The 19707-nt window shown below is 37.3% G+C and overlaps 1 protein-coding gene across 2 annotated transcripts in view; it reads right to left on the minus strand.

Moving 5' to 3' along the window:
• Positions 1 to 243: 243 nt before the first annotated feature.
• The window catches only part of Scn7a (sodium voltage-gated channel alpha subunit 7), a 102284-nt gene continuing 82820 nt past the window's right edge, over positions 244 to 19707 (minus strand). The window contains exons 17-25 of one of the 2 annotated variants that reach the window (XR_015683392.1): positions 18946 to 19100; positions 16018 to 16191; positions 13628 to 13735; positions 9080 to 9358; positions 8205 to 8258; positions 7691 to 7832; positions 6766 to 6867; positions 6069 to 6339; positions 244 to 2873 (exon numbers count right to left, since the gene is read on the minus strand). Coding sequence is in view for 1 of the 2 variants with exons in the window: in NM_001388508.1 (NP_001375437.1) it covers positions 1810 to 2873; positions 6069 to 6339; positions 6766 to 6870; positions 7695 to 7832; positions 8205 to 8258; positions 9080 to 9358; positions 13628 to 13735; positions 16018 to 16191; positions 18946 to 19100 (2348 nt within the window). In the remaining variant the exon portion in view is untranslated. 2 annotated transcript variants of the gene reach the window in all.

The following is a 19707-nucleotide window of genomic DNA, read 5'->3' on the forward strand; positions in this document are numbered from 1 at the left end:
CCAACCAACCAACCAACCATCCAACCAACCATCCATCCAACCAACCAACCAACCAACCAACCAACCAACCAACCAACCAACCAACCAATCAACCAACCAACCAACCATCCATCCAACCAACCAACCAACCAACCAACCAACCAACCAACCAACCAACGAACCAACCAACCAACCAACCAACCAACCAACCAACCAACCAACCGAACTACCAGCCACACACACAAAAAATCCACAAAACCCACAGACTCTGAAATTACGTTTACTTGATTGTCCAAGGCAAGTTGGTAAATTCATTGAGTTTCTGAGGATCGAAAGTAGATAACAAGAGTTAAGGCTCGAGTCCATGCGTTCATTACAAAATACAGTCTCGAGAATACAATGGCATTGAGTATCATAAAACCCATTTAAAGCTTCTTATTTAAGCCAGTAGAATATATATATATATATATATTTTTTTTTCTTTTCAATTCTGGAGGGCTTCATAGGCACGGTGTAATCAGTCTTTATACAAATGGAGAAAATATCAGATTCTCAAACTACATGAGTGGAAGTAAACAACTATGTGAAGAAATCAAAACCAACTATTTATATTAACAAAAATAATATCAGTAGTTAAAACTAATGTTTGTTATTTTATAGATTCTCAAATATAAAACATTTGCATGAGTATGTATGAGAAGATATAAAAGAAATAAGGGAAACATAAGTGAGCTAATTTGCATATAATGATGTTATAAAATGCCAACTTAACTTTCATCTGCTTCCTCACTACCCCTATTGTTTGAAGGGTCATTTTCTTCAAGTTGCAAGAAATACAACGTACAATGGGAAGAACTTTCAAGTGACCAGTTTTTAAATTAAGGATCAGGGCACTGAAAACCCCTAAACATGCTGGTTGCCCCCAACTCTTCTAATTTATATGACAGCATGCACCTGCTATGGATAAATGGTAAAAAATAAACCAGTTTTTAGAACAAGGTAAAGCTCCAGTCCATTAACTCTATTGTATCCTTTTAGTAAATGTGTACTTATAAAAAGGTATAAATGTGAATGAAATACAGAAAATGTGCTCATTGTTAAGTGTGACTCCTACGCTTCTTGCTCCATAAATCTCAGTTCTTTCTGACCTGGAGCTCTTGTAGAACCTGCATAGTCACGAGGGACAACGAAACACCAAAGAACAACAGCAAAACAAAGCGAGCAAACAAACAAAAAATGAAACAAAAATTCAAAAAGCCATCAGGAAGAAAGCAAAAAGAGGGGGAGGGGCCAGTTAAACATTTTAAGAAATGTAGAACTGAAAGGCACTTTCTGAAGACCTGCATTCTCCTTTCCCACCCAGTAGTGTTTATTTAGGCATGCTCATGATTGAAGGCAGGCTTCCCGAATTTTTGAAGCACAATCCACTTTAAGGAAATACCTCATATTTGCAACTAGGCCCCAGGGGTGGTGACCCGGCCTGTAAAATTAAATATAAAATATATGAGGAAAACTGTATAACTGCTGAACTTTATTTCCCTCTCCTCTCTTTTCCTCTTACACATCTTCCACTATAGGCAACACTAGACAAGCCACAGAGAAACATTTTAAATAGCCAAATGACAAGTGTGACCCACTTTAGCTACCTGCAGCAATACTGAGGCTCTGTCTTTCCTGAGGCATCATGAGACTGGACATAAAGCAGAGCTTGTCATGGAGATGTGTGGGCACACAGATGTGACCATTATCTCTAGTCTCCGATCTCCTGCTTAGTTAAGCGTTTTTAGTGTGTGTGGGAATATGTAAAGAAAGAAGAATTGGGAAGTACCGTTAGATCTGGGTCTGAATAGATGCCTTTTCCTCGATTTGACCAGAGTGGACACCTTTAGAGTTAGGATCCTCCCTGCCATCATCTATTTCCGGGATATCTTGTATCTTTTTGTCACTTTGCCTTAAGCGGTAACTTTTGTATGCCCGCTGGATGATAGTGGCTGAGACTGCCTCTTGTTTGCGTTTCAAAGTCGTTGTAATCGGCTCATACGTAATTTTGAAAGGGTTCGCTAACATAAACCCAGATTCTATCTCTGAAAGGATCTTCTCCACCCGCTCATCCTTTCCCATCACTCTTTTCGTAAAGGCAAGCAAAATATCAAGGCAATGGATTCTGTCTCCTGCAGCCATGGGGAGATCCATGGCTACAAGCTGGCCCTTGTTTGGTTTTGCCATGAAAAGAGGAGGATCGAGAGCAGCTGCAAAATCAGAAAGCTTAGTAGAGTCTATGTACTGGGTCCTGTCAGGGTCAAACCTGTTCCATACCTTGAAGAATCTCCTAAAGTCATCTTCGCTCAAGGTCCTGTTTTTTCTCTTAGAAGGAATACTTAAGAACTCCATGATCAAAACAACGTACATATTAACAATGATCAACCATGATATGAGGATGTAACTGACAAAATAAAAAATCCCAACAGAAGGGCTCCCACAGTCTCCCCTGACCTGAGTCCCTGGGTTAATTTTATCAGGATCGCAGTCAGACCACTGACTGTTGAAAATTGCATCCAGCATCCCGTCCCAACCAGAAAATGTTGTAACTTGAAAGAGACAAAGCATACTGCTTCCAAAGGTCTCAAAGTTGGACACATCATTAATTCCGGCTTCTTTCTTCACGTAGGCGAAGTTGTACATTCCAAAGATGGCGTAGATGAACATGACCAGGAAGATGAGAAGACCAATGTTGAGCAGTGCTGGGAGTGACAGCATCAAGGGAAGCATCAGATCATGGAACACCTTTGGTCCTTTCCCAGGACGCAGGACATGGATGATGCGAGAGAGAAGAAGCAGCTGCACCAGTGAAGGAGGCACAAAGTATTGTCCTATTGACAAAGGCAGCAGCAGTCCTTGGTGTGAGAAAAAGATACAAGGAAGAAACAAAATTATCCAAATGCAATTGTATATAGAAAAGATAATTTCCCAACTGCTCTAGTTTTGTATGGTTCATGAATCTACTATTACTCCATCACTTAACCTATCTCATAGAACAGCATATTGAACATTAGGTTAATTAAATATTATTTTTATCAATGATCAGGCTCTGTGCCAAAGTTTAAAATAGAATTCTTCTGTGCTACTATTTTAAGATAGTTTTGAAATCACAGGTGACCAGATCCATACTGTAGTTCAATAGTCCACACTTTTCTTAACATTGTTGGATTAAGGAATTTGACCAATCTCACTAATGCATCATGTAAATATAGAATATAATTTCCCTCAAAGATTTTTTAATGCATTAACTTATGAGAGTTCTTAAAGATGAAGGGAATGTAAAGCAGGGAGACATTATTTTTTTAGAGATTTATTTATTTAATGTATGTGCGTGCACTGCAGCTGTCTTCGGACACACTAGAAGAGGGCATAAAGTCCCATGTGAGCCACTATGTGGTTGCTGGGAATTGAACTCAGGACCTCTGGAAGGGCAGACAGTGCTCTTAACTCCTGAGATATTGCTCCATTATTGATAACCAAGACTATCTCTCTATATATGTATATAATTTAGGGGTTCATAGATTGTAATTTATTTCTTTTATAAGTAGTATTTGAGTCTAAAGAACTTTAAATATGAGTATAACATGTGAACATCTCCTTATAACTTCGTTTTAGTTTTTGTTGCAAAGGTCATGGAGGACAGTGTCATGAGGCTTTTGTGTATTTGCTGAGAGGAAGTATCAGGCCTAATACTTTTGTTAACATGTGCACTCTCTAAGATGAACTTTTTGGTGGGTCATGTCTATTTTATATTCTATATTCTGTCATGCCTACACCCCCTCTAATGTATATCAGTGACTCTTCTACACTAGACAAATTCCCATCTCTCCCCAATCTTTCAAGCTCTTCCATTAATAAAGAGGCATCCTCACTTCCTGTGCATATACTCCTGCTCCCTACCAGGAAATTAAACCCCTTATCTAAACTCTTACTCTGCTGATGACATTATTTTCCACGTAACACTTTAAAATGAAGAATGCATACTCTCTTCTTCTCTACATTTCTAAGGCAAAACAGCAGCATAAGTACCTTGTCACTTTCCAATTACATTTCTAGGCACATTTTGTCCAATAAGTTTTATTAAAAATTATGATACATTTCCTGCCCTCTGTGGATTATGCTGTCCAACTCAATTTTTTATCATTCCCTTGCTCTATGATTCACACAGTTCTCATCACTTACACACAGCTGGAGACTTAATAAGTGGCTCATGGTCTCCCTGTTTACAGCGTCTCCCTTAATGAACAATCCAAGGACTCACCTCAGCCTTTAACCATCTCAATTTAACAATACTCATTATTTTAGTTAAGTTGGCAACATCAGTGCCTTGGCCAGATGATTGCCTCAGGAGACTGGAAATTCAAGTTGAATGGCTTTCACTATGGCTGCTTTTCTCTTCCTGTACACTCTGTAACTCCTACTTCAGACACTGTAGCTTATACTTCCCTTGTTTCTTTCCTGTTGCCCCTCCAATCTCCATACACTTTTCTCTCCAGCTTATACTTTTCTTTCAGTAGTCAGTGACATGAATTCACTGTTCTACTGAAAGAGTGAAATTTCTGAACTCATATTAGGCAGGTAGTTTATGTTTTCTTTTATGAAATTTCTGGTTGATATCACTAACCTTTTAATTTTTTTTTTACTTTCTAAGATTACAATATAATCCCACTAGATTTCCTTTCCTTCCCTTCATCTAAACCTTTCTATATATCCTTCCTTTCTCTCTTTTCAATTTATGGCCTGTTTTTATATTCCACATATATACTTATATATGTCTATGTATGTATATATAAAACAATGTATATATACATAAACACATGCATACATATTTGTTTCTTAATATGTAAATACAACCTGCCCATTCTCTGTAATGTTACTTTCAGGATTGACCATTTGGCATAGGATAACCAATTGGTGTGCTCTTCCCTGGAAGGAGTAGTCCTTCTACTCACAATATTCCTTGTTTCTTCTAGTTCTTTGTGTCTAGTAGAGATATCCTGGGCTCTCCCTTGTAGCATATCTTCATCCTTACTCATCCAATGTTTATACAGACACATTGGTGAGACTTCATGGGCATAGTTTCTGATATTCTTAGGAGATAGATTCTCACAGCAAACTCCTTGGTTCTTTGGTTCCTGCATCCATCCTACCTACCCCTTTTCTCCGATGATCCCCGAGTCTTAAGTGCAGCATTGACATCATTGATTGTTTTTTTATTGGATATTTTTAATTTACATTTTAAATGTTATCCCCTACTCTCATGGAGACCATATCCTGGTTATGCAGAAGCAAACACTAAAGAAACTTCTTTATTCCTGGTATAATTTTGCCTGATAGCCCTTACCCAGTAGGTCTCTGTTTAAATTTCCTTCTTAAATGGCATTTTCTCTGACCACCAGTTACTGATAAGGTGCTCTTTCTTTTACCCTGTGTAATAGAACTCTGTGATTCAGCCCATAAGAGAATGTTCTGCTCTGCAAATGTACTTACTCCCTGATAGTCCTTAAACGATATGTGTAGAGAAAGTGTCCCTAACCTTACTATACACAGTTCTACTTATTTAACAACATAACAAAATGTGTTTGTCAACCAATGTAAAATTACTCAGGTAAGAGAAACTAGAGACAAATTCATTAAACCCCAGAACTATGAGACTAGGAACAAAGTCATTTAAATACTAAAATTGTAATGATGGGATGGTGGGGAACATTTAAAAAAATTAAAAGTAAGGACTTTTAGTGAGCTTTGAAAACCATGTCATTTCAATACACAGAGCTCTTCTCATGGCAGCTTAGAATGTTACAGATAACCAAGTACATATCCTGTGTTTGTGACACATGCTTAAGTTTCTAAACAGATAAAATGTTTTCATCTAAAAATAGTGATAGTACACACACACACACACACACACACAATTGCAAATAATGATTCATTCTTTTGGGGATGAAAATGGTCTTATGATTTTGCTTCTTCAAAGTCATTATCTTGATACATACAGTGATAGACTAAATTAATAATATAAAGGAAAATTTGACAGCAGCCAACCTTACCTGTAATGGAGAAAACGACCACCATAAAGTCATGAACATTCCATGAGCTGGTGAAATAGTGGCAGCGGAAGGCGGTGAGCTTCAGTATGCATTCCAGAGTGAACAGCATGGTAAAAAGGGAGTTCATCCAGAAGACAGCGGTTTCAATTTGTGGACTCTGCTCATCATTTTGTATCATAATGGTTGTTGCTTGGAAACAGATAAGAAGTATGATGATGACATTAAAGACACGATGTGTTACTACGTCACAAATGAAGCCTTGGAACTTGTTCTGTAAGGGAAGCAAAGGACAATTGACAAGCTACTTATGTACTTGCATAATTTCTGGATTCCACGGTTTCCCTTCGCAAATAATATAAAACCATCAATCGGATCCTTTGACAGAGAATGTACTTTATAACTGTTGTCAAGAAACAGTGCGCGCGCGCGCACACACACACACACACACACACACACACACACACACACACAGTGAAGACCAGCCATTGCCTCCTGATACTCCTGCATGTACTTCCCACATTCTGGGACGAAAGGCGTGTTCCACGACAACTAACATATTTTTAAATATTTATTTCAGGTGCTTCGGATTGAACCTAGAACCTTGGATGTGTGAGGTATGCATTCTGCCCCTAAGCTATGTTCCCAGCCTGAATAAAATGATTATTTTTTTTTAAGATTTGAAACAATATTTTCTTACTCTAGGGCGGGCTGCTGGTTTCTGAGAGTCTGCATACAAGAGCTTCTTCAGTGCCCGGTACTGTTTCTTCTGCTTTACCGTTATAAAGATATTTGATCCTCCCTGGTAAAAAAAAATAAATAAATAAAAAGATATGAAAATTGCAGTTCACCCAAAATCTTCCCTTTTCGGATGTATGCTTTAGAAAATTAGATTTCATTCTTTGCACAATCAAGTTTAGGTATTTCTATATAAAATCCATATAAAATACACAGAATATATGATAATCAACCATCTTTATTTCAGGTTTTCCTTTTCAGTTAGCGAGACAAGGCGACACAGCGGAAGACATGAGAAGCCCACTGTGACAAATTAAATTTAATCGATATGGTTTGTGTCTAAAGCAGAAGTAATTAAAATTAGAATCGAATAGTTTTGCATTTTTATAAATTTAAAATATGGCCTAATTTTACAAATGCAATCAAAACACTTTTAAAAAAATAATTCTGGAAGTATATATCATTTATGTTCCTCTGCCTAACTGCAAAAACCTACTGTAATTATAACTTAATAATGCCCTGGATTTATCACGTGCCTAATTCAAAGAATAGCGAGACATTATTTAATAAATAAAACTTTTTTCTGAACACATACATATGTGTAAGAACATAGTAGAATTTTGTTATTTGGTTTTCATTACACTATCATTTACCAGCAAACATATATAAGTGCAGGAACTTTTAAACTGTACCTCTTGCCTGAGTGTCCTTTGTCTATTGGAGATACAATAAGGCTGGGCATTTTCATAATATTTATAATGTACAAGAACACTAATTATTGTTCTATTACATTTGTGCCATGTATACCTGACATCAAACCAAGAGGACAATCCTAGAAATATTTTTGTTAAGTCTAATTGTTAAGCAAGTAGAAAGAATATTTATACTTATCTTAATTTTCTGCTTGTTGAAATTCCTGATAATAACACCAATCAGCATACACAAGGGAAGAAATAATCCAAACACAACAAAGATGATAAAGTAAGTGTACATGTGGAGGCTGTGCTCAAAACTAGGCTGCATGTACACCTAAAATTAAATGTGAAAAAATTAGTAAAATATGGATACTAACTTTTTAAACATGAGACTTATACCATAAATGAGGACAGGACAACCAGGTCCTGATAAATGAAGGAAATATTTCCCTGGCTTCATAGTGTAAGGCTCTCATGGCTGCATTCATTTGGGACTTTATCTGTTTGTTTTGTTAATTATGGTTTAAAAAGATGATAATCCTTCAAGAGGGATAACAAGGCCTCAATTTTTACACACACTATTGGAAGGAAATTCAGTGCCAATGCAATACCTTATGTGAAAAAAATACTGTCTATATAAATTACTATTGTGCTCCTTGCTTAAATTGTCACCCTGACAATGACATTGGGAATGCCAGATACTCACACCAACAGAGTCAATTGCTGAATTCATAATACTGATCCACCCATTAAATGTTGCCTGTTGAAAATAAAATATACATGAATCTTATAGAATATTTTTATTATGAACAAAAAACAAACCTTAATTCATTTATGTTTAGTATTCTAAATGCTGGATGATGGGGTTCGCCATAATTCAATATACAGTGTCACTAGGAGATTCATCACATTTAGTGTCATATTGCTATTTTTACCTAATTCATTTATAATTGATAAAATATTTAGTATGGTTTCAATAGAACAAGAGAGACAAAGGAAACTGATATTAAAGCTCTAGCTACATGTTAGTAAGCATCAAAATTGAGCTTGTGGTCTTCGTCATGTGATTTGAATGGTGAACCCTGCATATCTGCTGGATATCATATCACTGAGTGGCCATCGCTCAGCATTTTTAGTGGTGGAAAGACAATAGCCGTCAAAGCCAGACTGAAGGGCTTTGACCCTGTAACCAAGGAGCAATGGTGGAAATTGTTTTTTTTTTTTTTTGGTTCTTTTTTTCGGAGCTGGGGACCGAACCCAGGGCCTTGCACTTGCTAGGCAAGCGCTCTACCACTGAGCTAAATTCCCAACCCCGGTGGAAATTGTTAAGGCCAGGCATTTCCTCTCCATTGTCTGCACTGTCAACTCACTTGATTCTCCCACAAGAGCAGGGACTCTACCTTACTGGATCTTCAAAGAAGCCTAGAATAGCATGCATCTCATAATTGTTATCTGTTAGTTAATAATTGCAATCTATATTATAATAAAATTTGTTCATTACCCACAATCTGTTCTAGATGCAAGCTTGGTCCTTAACTTGAACATGAATTTGATGTGAAACAGGTGAAAAAGTATACTCACCACTTGGAACAAAGAAAGAAAACCATTTCCAACATTATCAAAGTTCAGTTTTGCATTCTCCCATGGCATTGATTCATTAAATACCAGGTTTTCACACTGACTCTTATTCATAACTTCAAATACAGAGAATCTTTCTCCCCTTGTTGGGTCAATGCATTCATAGAACTTGCCAGCGAATAAGAACACTCCCATAACACTGAAAAGCAGCCAGATCATTAGGCAGACCAGAAACACGCTCACAGCGGGTAAGGTTGTTTTTATCAAAGCTCTCAGAACCACCTGGAGTATAAGAAAATTAGCACTTTAGGTAAGAAAAGAAAACCATTTCAATTTCTGATCAGAATAAAAATACTAATTGACATAGTAACATACTGAGTCATATAACACGTCTATCTAAAGTCTGAATACTTAATATGCAAGTATTGGAATTGATTCAACAGTCATTGACTTTTAATAAAAATTATACTGTAAGTCGAAATTCCTTCAAAAACTTGGCACATTATTAACAGTCAACAGAACTGGTTAGTTCAAATGCTACCCTAAGTCTTTATTTCAGTTAATTCTATACTATTTTAGAATGGCTAAGATAATTTAAGCTCAGTGCATGAGTTAGATTATGTATAAATACACAAACATGATAGACAACAGAATGAGAAGTGACTTTGGAAGGATGGACTTGCAAAGGAGACAATACAGGCACAGGAAATATGAAGCAGAGACAGATGTTTTAATGAAGTCAAAGCAATAGTTTGGCTCAGGAAGCACGATAGCTCTAACTCAGCCTCTGCTCTCCTCACTGAACTATGCTACTAATGAGCCAGGTGGGGTGAGAGGTTGGAGTAATGAATCCATACCCTAAAGTATGTAAGCACCAGCCACAGTCTGCATTCACTGTCTTCCGTTTCTCATCTCTTTCCCTCCAAAATTTTAATTAGAACTTCTTACTACTGCACTGAAATGTTTGAACCAAAATTGAACTGCTTTCTATACCCTTCAAACCATAGCAGTCTCTTTTACTTTTTCTAGGAATTTATATTTTCCTTTCCACCCCGAAACACCATCAATTCTATTTTATATCATCAATCTAAACATTTTTTTTCATTTTATCTTTTAACCATTACTATACTTATATCTTTTCCACACTTCTTTGCTTATAGCCAGGGATTTATGTCCTTGGATAAATGCTTTGACTTATGGTGTAATTATAATCACTTTACTATAACTCTAAAATGAAGCCACAGGACATTTGTTGACATTGTAGATATTTTGGCATTTTATATAGTTGAACCCATTGGTTATCTTCATATTGTTCAGAGAAACCTTTAGCATCCACATGGGGAGAATGCACAAGTAAGAATTAACCGTGTTCAATGTCCAATTTTCTGAGGAACCTCCAGACTGATTTCCAGAATGGTTGTACCAGTCTGCAACCCCACCAACAATGGAGGAGTGTTCCTCTTTCTCCGCATCCTCGCCAGCATTTGTGGTCACCTGAGTTTTTGATCTTAGCCATTCTCACTGGTGTGAGGTGAAATCTCAGGGTTGTTTTGATTTGCATTTCCCTTATGATTAAAGATGTTGAACACTTCTTTAGGTGTTTCTCAGCCATTCGGTATTCCTCAGCTGTGAATTCTTTGTTTAGCTCTGAACCCCATTTTTAATAGGGTTATTTGTCTCCCTGCGGTCTAACTTTTCTTGAGTTCTTTGTATATTTTGGATATAAGCCCTCTATCTGTTGTAGGATTGGTAAAGATCTTTTCCCAATCTGTTGGTTGCCGTTTTGTCCTAACCACAGTGTCCTTTGCCTTACAGAAGCTTTGCAGTTTTATGAGATCCCATTTGTCAATTCTTGATCTTAGAGCACAAGCCATTGGTGTTTTGTTCAGGAAATTTTTGCCAGTGCCTGTGTGTTCGAGATGCTTCCCTACTTTTTCTTCTATTAGTTTGACTGTATCTGGTTTGATGTGGAGGTCCTTGTTCCACTTGGACTTAAGCCTTGTACAGGGTGATAAGCATGAATTGATCTTCATTCTTCTACATGCTGAACTCCAGTCGAACCAGCACCATTTGCTGAAAATGCTATCTTTTTTCCATTGGATGGTTTTGGCTCCTTTTTGGGGGGAGGGTGGTACGGAGGGGAGGATGGGGAGTGGAAGCCCATATAGAAGGGGAGGAGGAGGGGTTAGGGGCATGTTGGGCGGAAACCGGGAAGGCGAATAACAATCAAAATGTAAATAAGAAATACTCAAGTTAATAAAGATAAAAAAAATTAGCCGTGTGTGATGTGTGATTTTAAGTGAATTTTCTTATAAAAAGCAAAGCTCTCTCTAATTTAGTAAACAATATACATCCTACCCCAATTTAGTCTGGACGTGGGAAAAGTATAGATGTTCATCAAGTGATGATTGGATAATTAAAATATGGCCTACTCAATCAATTATGAAGAAAAATGAGACTATGGAATGTCTATGTAAATGGATTGTGCTGGAAAGCACTATACTGAATGAGGTAACCCAGACACAGAAATACCAACATTGCATGTTACATATCACTACTATGTGATCTTAGCATTCAACCATTGTGATGCTGTCTTTAATATGAATAAAAAAGGAACCATTGGTGGCAAAGGAGGATGAAGATCTTAAGGGGAGAAGAGAACAAGTGATATGAAAGACTGTAGAGGAATAATAAGGAACAAGATCTAAGGAGGGATACAGATAGGAACTGGGGGAGGAACAGTTAACATGAAGGATGCTTCTAGAGCCTATGGAAGTCTACTTCTTTGCATGCTTCATATATACGATATACACATATATGCCTATGTTATAGGTGTGTACGAATATATTTATATGTTTACATAGTTATATAAAAGTGTAATTGAAGACACCCTACATAGGGGCTGATGGTTATTCCAAAGCCATTGAGTGCTAAATAAAAAGTCTAAGGCAAGTGTGGAATAACCCCCTCAATTGTTGGTCAGAGATGGCCCTGAGGTCTCCAGTACAATACAGAGAACTGTCATTGCTTTTAATCTTTCAACAGAATGTGGTGAGAAGACTTTATTGCTGAAGATACTATACACATTGGTCATAGGATCTGGAAAAACCGAGTTGTTACTGACTAGGAAACTGACTCCTAATAATTTGGTATTTCATAATACCAAAGTGTGCTAGGTAGACTGATGGGCGTTGGGAGAGTTTTCAAATGTCTTCCTCGGCTGCGAATGCCATGAACTGTAATGACAGTAGTCATGATGAGACAAGGTCTGCTAAGGGAAAACAGCTCCGAATGTCATGGGAATAACTGTCTGATTTCTGGTTGGATATAAGGTGTCCTACTCAGGAGGACATAGCATAGATGCTTGCTAGGTACTGCATAACTGGTAAAAAATAAGAATTCATGACTTGGGAGTCAACAGATCCCAGGTATACATTTACTGCTTTTATTTTGCTAAATGGTCATGTTACCAAGCTCTTTCATAAATTTGTGTTTCCTTCCTGTAGATTAGTGAAATTCTTAGACATTATCATATGTTCCTTTGTGCACTGGATAATAGTTAATGCAGAAAAAATGTCAGTGTGAAGAGTGTGGATAAGTGCTCAGCCACAAGTGGAACATTTAAATTATTCTTCCTCTATTCTTCATCCATGGCTAAATAAGGGGCAGAAAAGTTGTCAGAGACACAGGTTAGAAATGACCAGAGTGAAACAGTGTATTTTAGACATGACAGATCCCCTACACTCATGAATTGACAGCAGCCATGATTACCTACCCAGATTAAGCAAGTCAACACTGTAGCATGGAGAAGAAAGGAGTCCCTGAGACCCTATTCCTAACTGAAGAGCTGTGGTTGACTTCTGTGGAGTGAGAGTCAGTTTTCTTTGAGGCTATGGCTCCATGGGAGTCACCTGTATTCTAGTAGATTTCTCACACCCAGAGGCATATGGTAAGTGCAAACTAGAACCAATGAGCTATTAAATAAAAGAGGGGAAGGAGAGATGACATTAGTGTGAGATATAGGGAGGTGAGGGTTCATCTGGGAGACATTAAAGGGATTTTGTGAGTGAATAGAATCAAAATGTGTTTATAAAATTAATTTACAATTAATTGAACTACTAAAATAGTTAATAAACTTGTTTTCCTGATCATCACCTATATACACATATATAATATACACCTTCATATTATATATCACATATGAAATTGAATATAATTTTAATAAACAAATGATAGAAATATATACATATATATGAGGGTTAGGAATATATTGTTTCTGAAACTGTACTTAATCTCTCCTTTTTTACTTGTCTTTACTTCTTTTGTTAGTTTTCATGACTTCTGAATAATAGGTTCCAAAAATCAATAAAAGTGTGACTAGTAAAGCTTCTCTATTGGTTTGTACTGGGATATATGCTATTTATCTGTTTAAAAATTAGCTATTTACTTGTTTAAAAATTAGCCATTTACGGCAACAATAAAGTTTTTCAACTCATGGAAATCTAGTGGTCCCCCAGGAAAACTCACAACTGAGTTTTAAATCTGTCTTACCTTCATTCTTTCAAACTGAGACAGAACTCTAAGTGCTCGAAGGAACTTTATGGAAGCCAGAGGGTTCAGGTCTTCTCGAGTTTTGCCTATTAAGCTAAGACACAACACCTGCACATGTGTTAGAAAAAGTGAATATGATCATAACCTCCCTCTGTGCTTACAATAAAAATACACTATCTAAAGCTATCACTCAACCTTTTAAACATATAAATATATATTTCATAATGCCTTAAAAATACAAACTGTAAGAAAATAATTTTTGTTAAAATTATTTTGTAAAAGGTAAAACAATAAGCATTTCCATAAATAAATAGTATTTGTATATAAGTGTTTACAAATATGATATTTTATATGATCAAGACTGTGTGTATTGTTTTTAATTTGTAGTAAGATCATTTATAATACATCAGTGAAAATATATTCATTGAAACACACATAGACCATACTTACATATTCACCAGAGTTTAACTACGGTTAAGACAACATGTAATAGAAAATCCAGAAGCTATGTATGAAGAAAGGTATTAATTGAATTAAACACAAGTATAGATTATAAAACATATGGCTATGTGCTTGAGTGACTTTTAAAGTAAAGTTTTATATTCATAAAACGTATTCTACTTAGAATTGAATAATGCTGATACTGTTCTGATGAAATTTATGTTGTATCTCTCTGCTTCCTTGATTTTCAAGTCAGCACAGAGAAACACTTTTTGTTCTTAATTCTATGCTATAAAAATGGCATTGAGGTACCACAAAAGCACGCAGGGCTGAAGATACAGAGAGCACTGAGTAGAGCTGCAGTGTCCTTTGGGGGTCTCTTGTGGAATAGAAGACAAATGATAAAAATTGAGTAACAATACAGAAGTCACCTATTACAAGTCATTAATTATGTGCAGAAAAGCCTCCATCGTTGCTCATAGCATAGAAAATCAGCTATTCATTGGGTAAACATTATCAGCTATATGGTATGTCTAGAGGACATAGTAGATAAAGGAGGGATAAAGAATAATATTCAGAAAATGTCTGCACTAATAAAGCTTATTTTTAAGTGTGGAAAGACAAATTATAAACCGACAAGTGCATAGATTACATAATATTCATAGGCATTATGGAAGTGAAGAAAATACTGGGGCAGTTGTAGACTTTATTAGGAAGCACGGGAGGATGGAACTTCAAAGGTTTCCTTTCAGCTACAGCATAAACACTTGCAAAATCCCAGATGGAAGAATGAATAGCAAGGCAATAAGATGAAATTCATATGGACTAATCTGAAGTATATCAAAAGCTAGTGATGGCAGATCATCTACTGAGATGGCAGGGGTAGAGAATGGGGATGGATGGGAAGTAGGGCAGCAGGCGATCTTGTCACATCAGGTTGAACTCAAAAATCACAGAGATCCACCTGCTTCCTCATCCTGGGATCTGGGACTAAAGGCTTGTACCACCAGCACTCCATCAAGAGAGACTTTTAATTATTACGAGTTGGCTTTTAATCTCAGGAGGATAAACTGTTATACAGTTCCACTAAGAGAAGTGGGACTTCTTTTGACTTTTTCCTACTTGTTTTCTGTGCAGAAAATACAAGAAGCTACACCTTAGCGAGAGCAGGAATGTTAGCATAAAGTCTACCCAATGATCCACAAGAGAAACCCTGATACTGTGAGGATGGTTCAGATGACAATAGATATTCAAATTGTGGCTACATTATTTAAATGTCAAATCACTGGAATTTAAAGATTTTTAGTGATTTTTCATGATATTGTTCAATAAACTCCTACGTTACAAATAATTCCATGTGTGAATTATTGTAATAGTCTAGAATTGTAATATTGGATATGTCAAGTTGCGCGGTGACAGGGTATAAGTAGACATTAGACATTACAGATGTGGACAGCTAGTAAATGAGATGTTAGTGTGGAAGCTGTAGGTAGACAAGGTCAAGGGAATAGGGTCAAAGGGTGAGCATGAAGAGAGGAGAGTAGTGAAGAAGCTGCGAAGGAAGGCAACCCTATAGAAAGACCAGCCGTGTCAACTAACCTTACTCCTGGGAACTCTGAGACACTAGCTACCAACCAGGCAGCATACACCAACTGCAGAGGCCCCCAACACACATACAGCAGAGGACTGCCAAGTCTGGACTCAGTCAGAGAGCATGCACCTAACCCTCAAGAGACTGGAGGCCCCAGGCAGTGGGGAGGTCTGGTGGGGAGGTTTGGTGGGTGAGGACATCCTCTTGGAGATGGTGGGGGGAATGGCAGGGGAGGAGGTGTGGGATGTGGAATAGTCAAAGGGTGGGCTGGGAGGGGGATAAAGTCTGGACTGTAAAAAAAATAATTAAAGAATACATAAAAAGAAATGGAAAAACAAAACAAGACTAAAATACGTACGATAACGACCATGAAGTCCAGCTTGTACCAGTTGTTAGAGAAGTAGGCTTTAAAGCCGTAGGCCACCCACTTGAGAAGCATCTCCAGAATGAAGATGTAAGCAAATATCATGTCTCCATACTCCAGGAAGATTTTAATGGTTTTCCGCTGATCAATATATATGTCTTCCAGAGCCTGTAATTAAAATTTTACATGGTAATGTACGAAATAGTCTAGGAACTCCTATCATATGGGATTGAATTCAACTTCAAATCTGACACATAAAACTGAAAATAAAGGACAATTCATAGTAAAAAGTGAGTGACTTCCACGAATCCCCATGTGTAGGTGAGAGCAGGTGGTGTGTGAACACACTTTGAAAAGTTGGAACTACGATATCTAGAAAAACTGAATTGTGGCAGGTTATTTTACACATCAATTTTTATACCTAGTACTCCAACAAAGTGTTTTCCATCTAAGCATGTACCTGGACTGACCTTACTTCGCTTCTAAGATCAGTGAAGACAGGCATGCACAGTTTGGCAGGGCCATGAAACAAAAAATCCACCTTTATTCCATCAGTAGGAACACAGCAGAGGAAGAAGCCAAAAGAATCAACAAATGAAATAATTGCATGAATGGTAACCAATGTCATGACACCTACTTCTCAAATTGCATATTGAGCAGTGCATTGATTCTACAGGTGTCATCCAAAACTCTACACTAACCAAATGTAATTTCCGCAGAAACAATGAGTGCTGCTAGATAAGGTATGAGTGAAGCTCGCTGGCAAACATAGTCACACAGGAACTTCCCTCAATTGAGAGACTGAACTGTCACTATTACTGGGACATGTCTTAGTCAACTGCCATCAGACATACACATATGACAGACAGCCACTTTTCTACTCGAGGTGTGACTCTGGTGGTGTTTTTGGACTCTAGAGCATTTTTGTAACATCCACGAAATCTGTTCTTCCTTGAGGACCATGACCAATTTTTCAATAGGCAAGGTGCCTTTTTTAAAAAAAGACTCCTTTCTAAAAGATGTAATTTTATCCACTTCCTATATCCCATCAGTACAAACAAAAGCTTTGTCAAGTAGCTCGGGGGTTACTAAAGAAGGGAACCTTGATATCCTGAAAGCATGGGCCATACGGAGGATACTGTAAGAATTGGGAGAATAGACTTGGAAATGAATCCTAAGGGAAATATTTAGTATGTTCACATAGTTTCTGTAAAGATCACGGCAATTTGCTGTCTGTGAAGTAATAAATGTATGTTCTTATCGTCTTGAAATGTGACACCAGTGATTAGTTTCTCTGTGTGAAAACCAGTATCTGGAGAGTGAATTTTCTTTGTTTTTCTCTGGTCTTGTGACATCCTCCTTCACCTTGAAGGCACACCACTCCAATCTCTACCTCCATTCAAATTTTAATAGTGCCCTGGCTCTAACTCTTGTGTCTATAAGAACCACTGTGATTAATTTTGATTCATATGGAGAACCCTGGATCATCTGCTCTGTTCAAGATGAATTGAGTCATATCATCAGGGATCTTTTGCCATCTAAGTGAGGATAGTTCTGGGCCTCGTGATATGAACACAATTAGGGATTATTATTCATGTGGCCATTGAATCAAAGAACCAGAGCACAGAGCTGAGTAAAAGGACAGACACCCTGCTGGGGAGTCACTCTCTAGTGACACAAAGCTGCACACCAACTTAGCCTGCTACTGTATGGTGTCCTGTGAATTGAACCCTATACACAAACAGGGAATGGAAAGTTCAAAAGATGCTCTGGGGAATATTGCACTTTCTACTACTAAGAAAAGACAAGGCTCACTGGACCACTTCAATCCCAAAGGCAAAATTCCATGCTTAAGAATACTAGTCTAACTTATTTATAAGGTGACTTGAATTACTTATTATTTTTTCAGTTGGATCTAGTGAAAGAGGGCTGCTCTTTTCATTTTAGCTACATTCCTTGCAGCCTGCCCATTTGCATAGGAAGATAATACATCTTCAAGGGGAATTTCTGATGGAGGAAAAAAAAAAACAACTGCAAGGAGCGTAGGGCCATCCTACTGGGGATGACCCAAACTTCTATTCCCTCACCTATAAGGTAAGTGACTTTGGAGGTTTTTGTTCCTGGATGGAATAGAACACTGGATATCATAGTAGATGTCATAGTAGATATTTTCCAGGAAAACAGGGATGACTGACACTTATGATGTCATCATTGCAAAGTGATAGGCTGTACAACGAAAGGAGTGGAGAGGGGACATATATGCACATCCTATTGGAAAAAAATTGCATGAAGATCAAAAAAATTATGAAGTGACGAAGAAATCCACAAATGGATGACTACCCATGGAGAAACTTATTGTGGTTGGTTGGAATATAATTCTAGACTGGTGATGCTTGTTGGCAGCCAAGTCACCGCTACCTGGACTCATTCACTTGTTTCTTCTCGGACACCAATTTTAAATGACTTTTACCAAAAATTTGGGAAAGAACAATATACCAATTTGTGGGTTAAATTGTTGAATTCATTAATGAAGTAAACATCAATAAAATCAGTAGAATCGAGTAAGTTCACTTCCTTTTCCATTATAATGTGCACATTTTGAAATTATTGTTTACTTAATTTTGTTTGTTAAACATACATATTAAACATTTGTATACACTGTAAATATAAAGTTTACCATAAAATTACCATTGACACAATTCTAAATAACAAAAATAGCACTGATATTAAATTTAATATCAAATCGTCTGTAAACAACGTTTCTAATAAAGTGTGAGGTGGTTCTAATGCTAACAGAGTGCAGGTAATGAACTCTGGTGCTATATTAAGTATCCTGGGTGAAGTCATTTGGCATAGTGACAATCTGAATTGCGAGTCTTACGGCATATCTTCACATGACATTTCCTGAGGCTGAGAGCTCACCAGAGTGCCTGTGCAGAGCAGAGTGACCAGGCCAATGAAACACTCAAACCAGCTGTTCTCCACTATCTTGCAGCAAGTTTTCCTTATGTTCCTCCAAATCTTTCCATTCCTAGATTCTCTACTGACTTGGCCAGCTGAAGATTTGCGTTCATAACCTGTCAAGAACAGAACCGTTAGAGGCAACCGTTTAGGAAACTCAAGGGATAAACGTCTCTATTTTAGATGCTTTACCGATGACTTATTTCCTGATTCTGATACACATGCTCTGTGATCCATACACATTTGCCTTTTTACCACCACTCGGTGGTCCGTGATCAGTGAGGACATGAGAAGAACCAAACCCGTGGGTTTGGAAGAGGAGGAAACGAGATGTACAAGGTAAATAGAACAGAATGTCCTTCTACTCTAGAGGAAAAAGAATCAACGTGGACGAAATCAGCCTGCCAATGCTACCCTCAGATTTGCACACATATGTGATAGCTTGCCAATCAGGTTTTGAATACTTGGTATAATCATTTACGACACAATTACTTATATTGACATATATAGTATTAAGTCAATACAATTTCTTTGAAATCAATGCTTTAAGCAGTGTGGAAATGAAGACCCTGAGCAAGACAATTTATAGAGGTAGTCAGGAGTCCAAGTACTTCACCGGTTGAGTACATGTAGCTGTAAGAAGGTTGCCTTCTTGTTAGAGAGAGTTAGCACAAACAAATTTGTAGCTCAGTAAGTGAATGATTATTGGACTGTGTGAAAAAA

The sequence above is a fragment of the Rattus norvegicus genome, chromosome 3, assembly GCF_021556685.1.
Source record: "Rattus norvegicus strain SHRSP/BbbUtx chromosome 3, alternate assembly SHRSP_T2T, whole genome shotgun sequence".
NCBI classification, from domain to species: domain Eukaryota; kingdom Metazoa; phylum Chordata; class Mammalia; order Rodentia; family Muridae; genus Rattus; species Rattus norvegicus.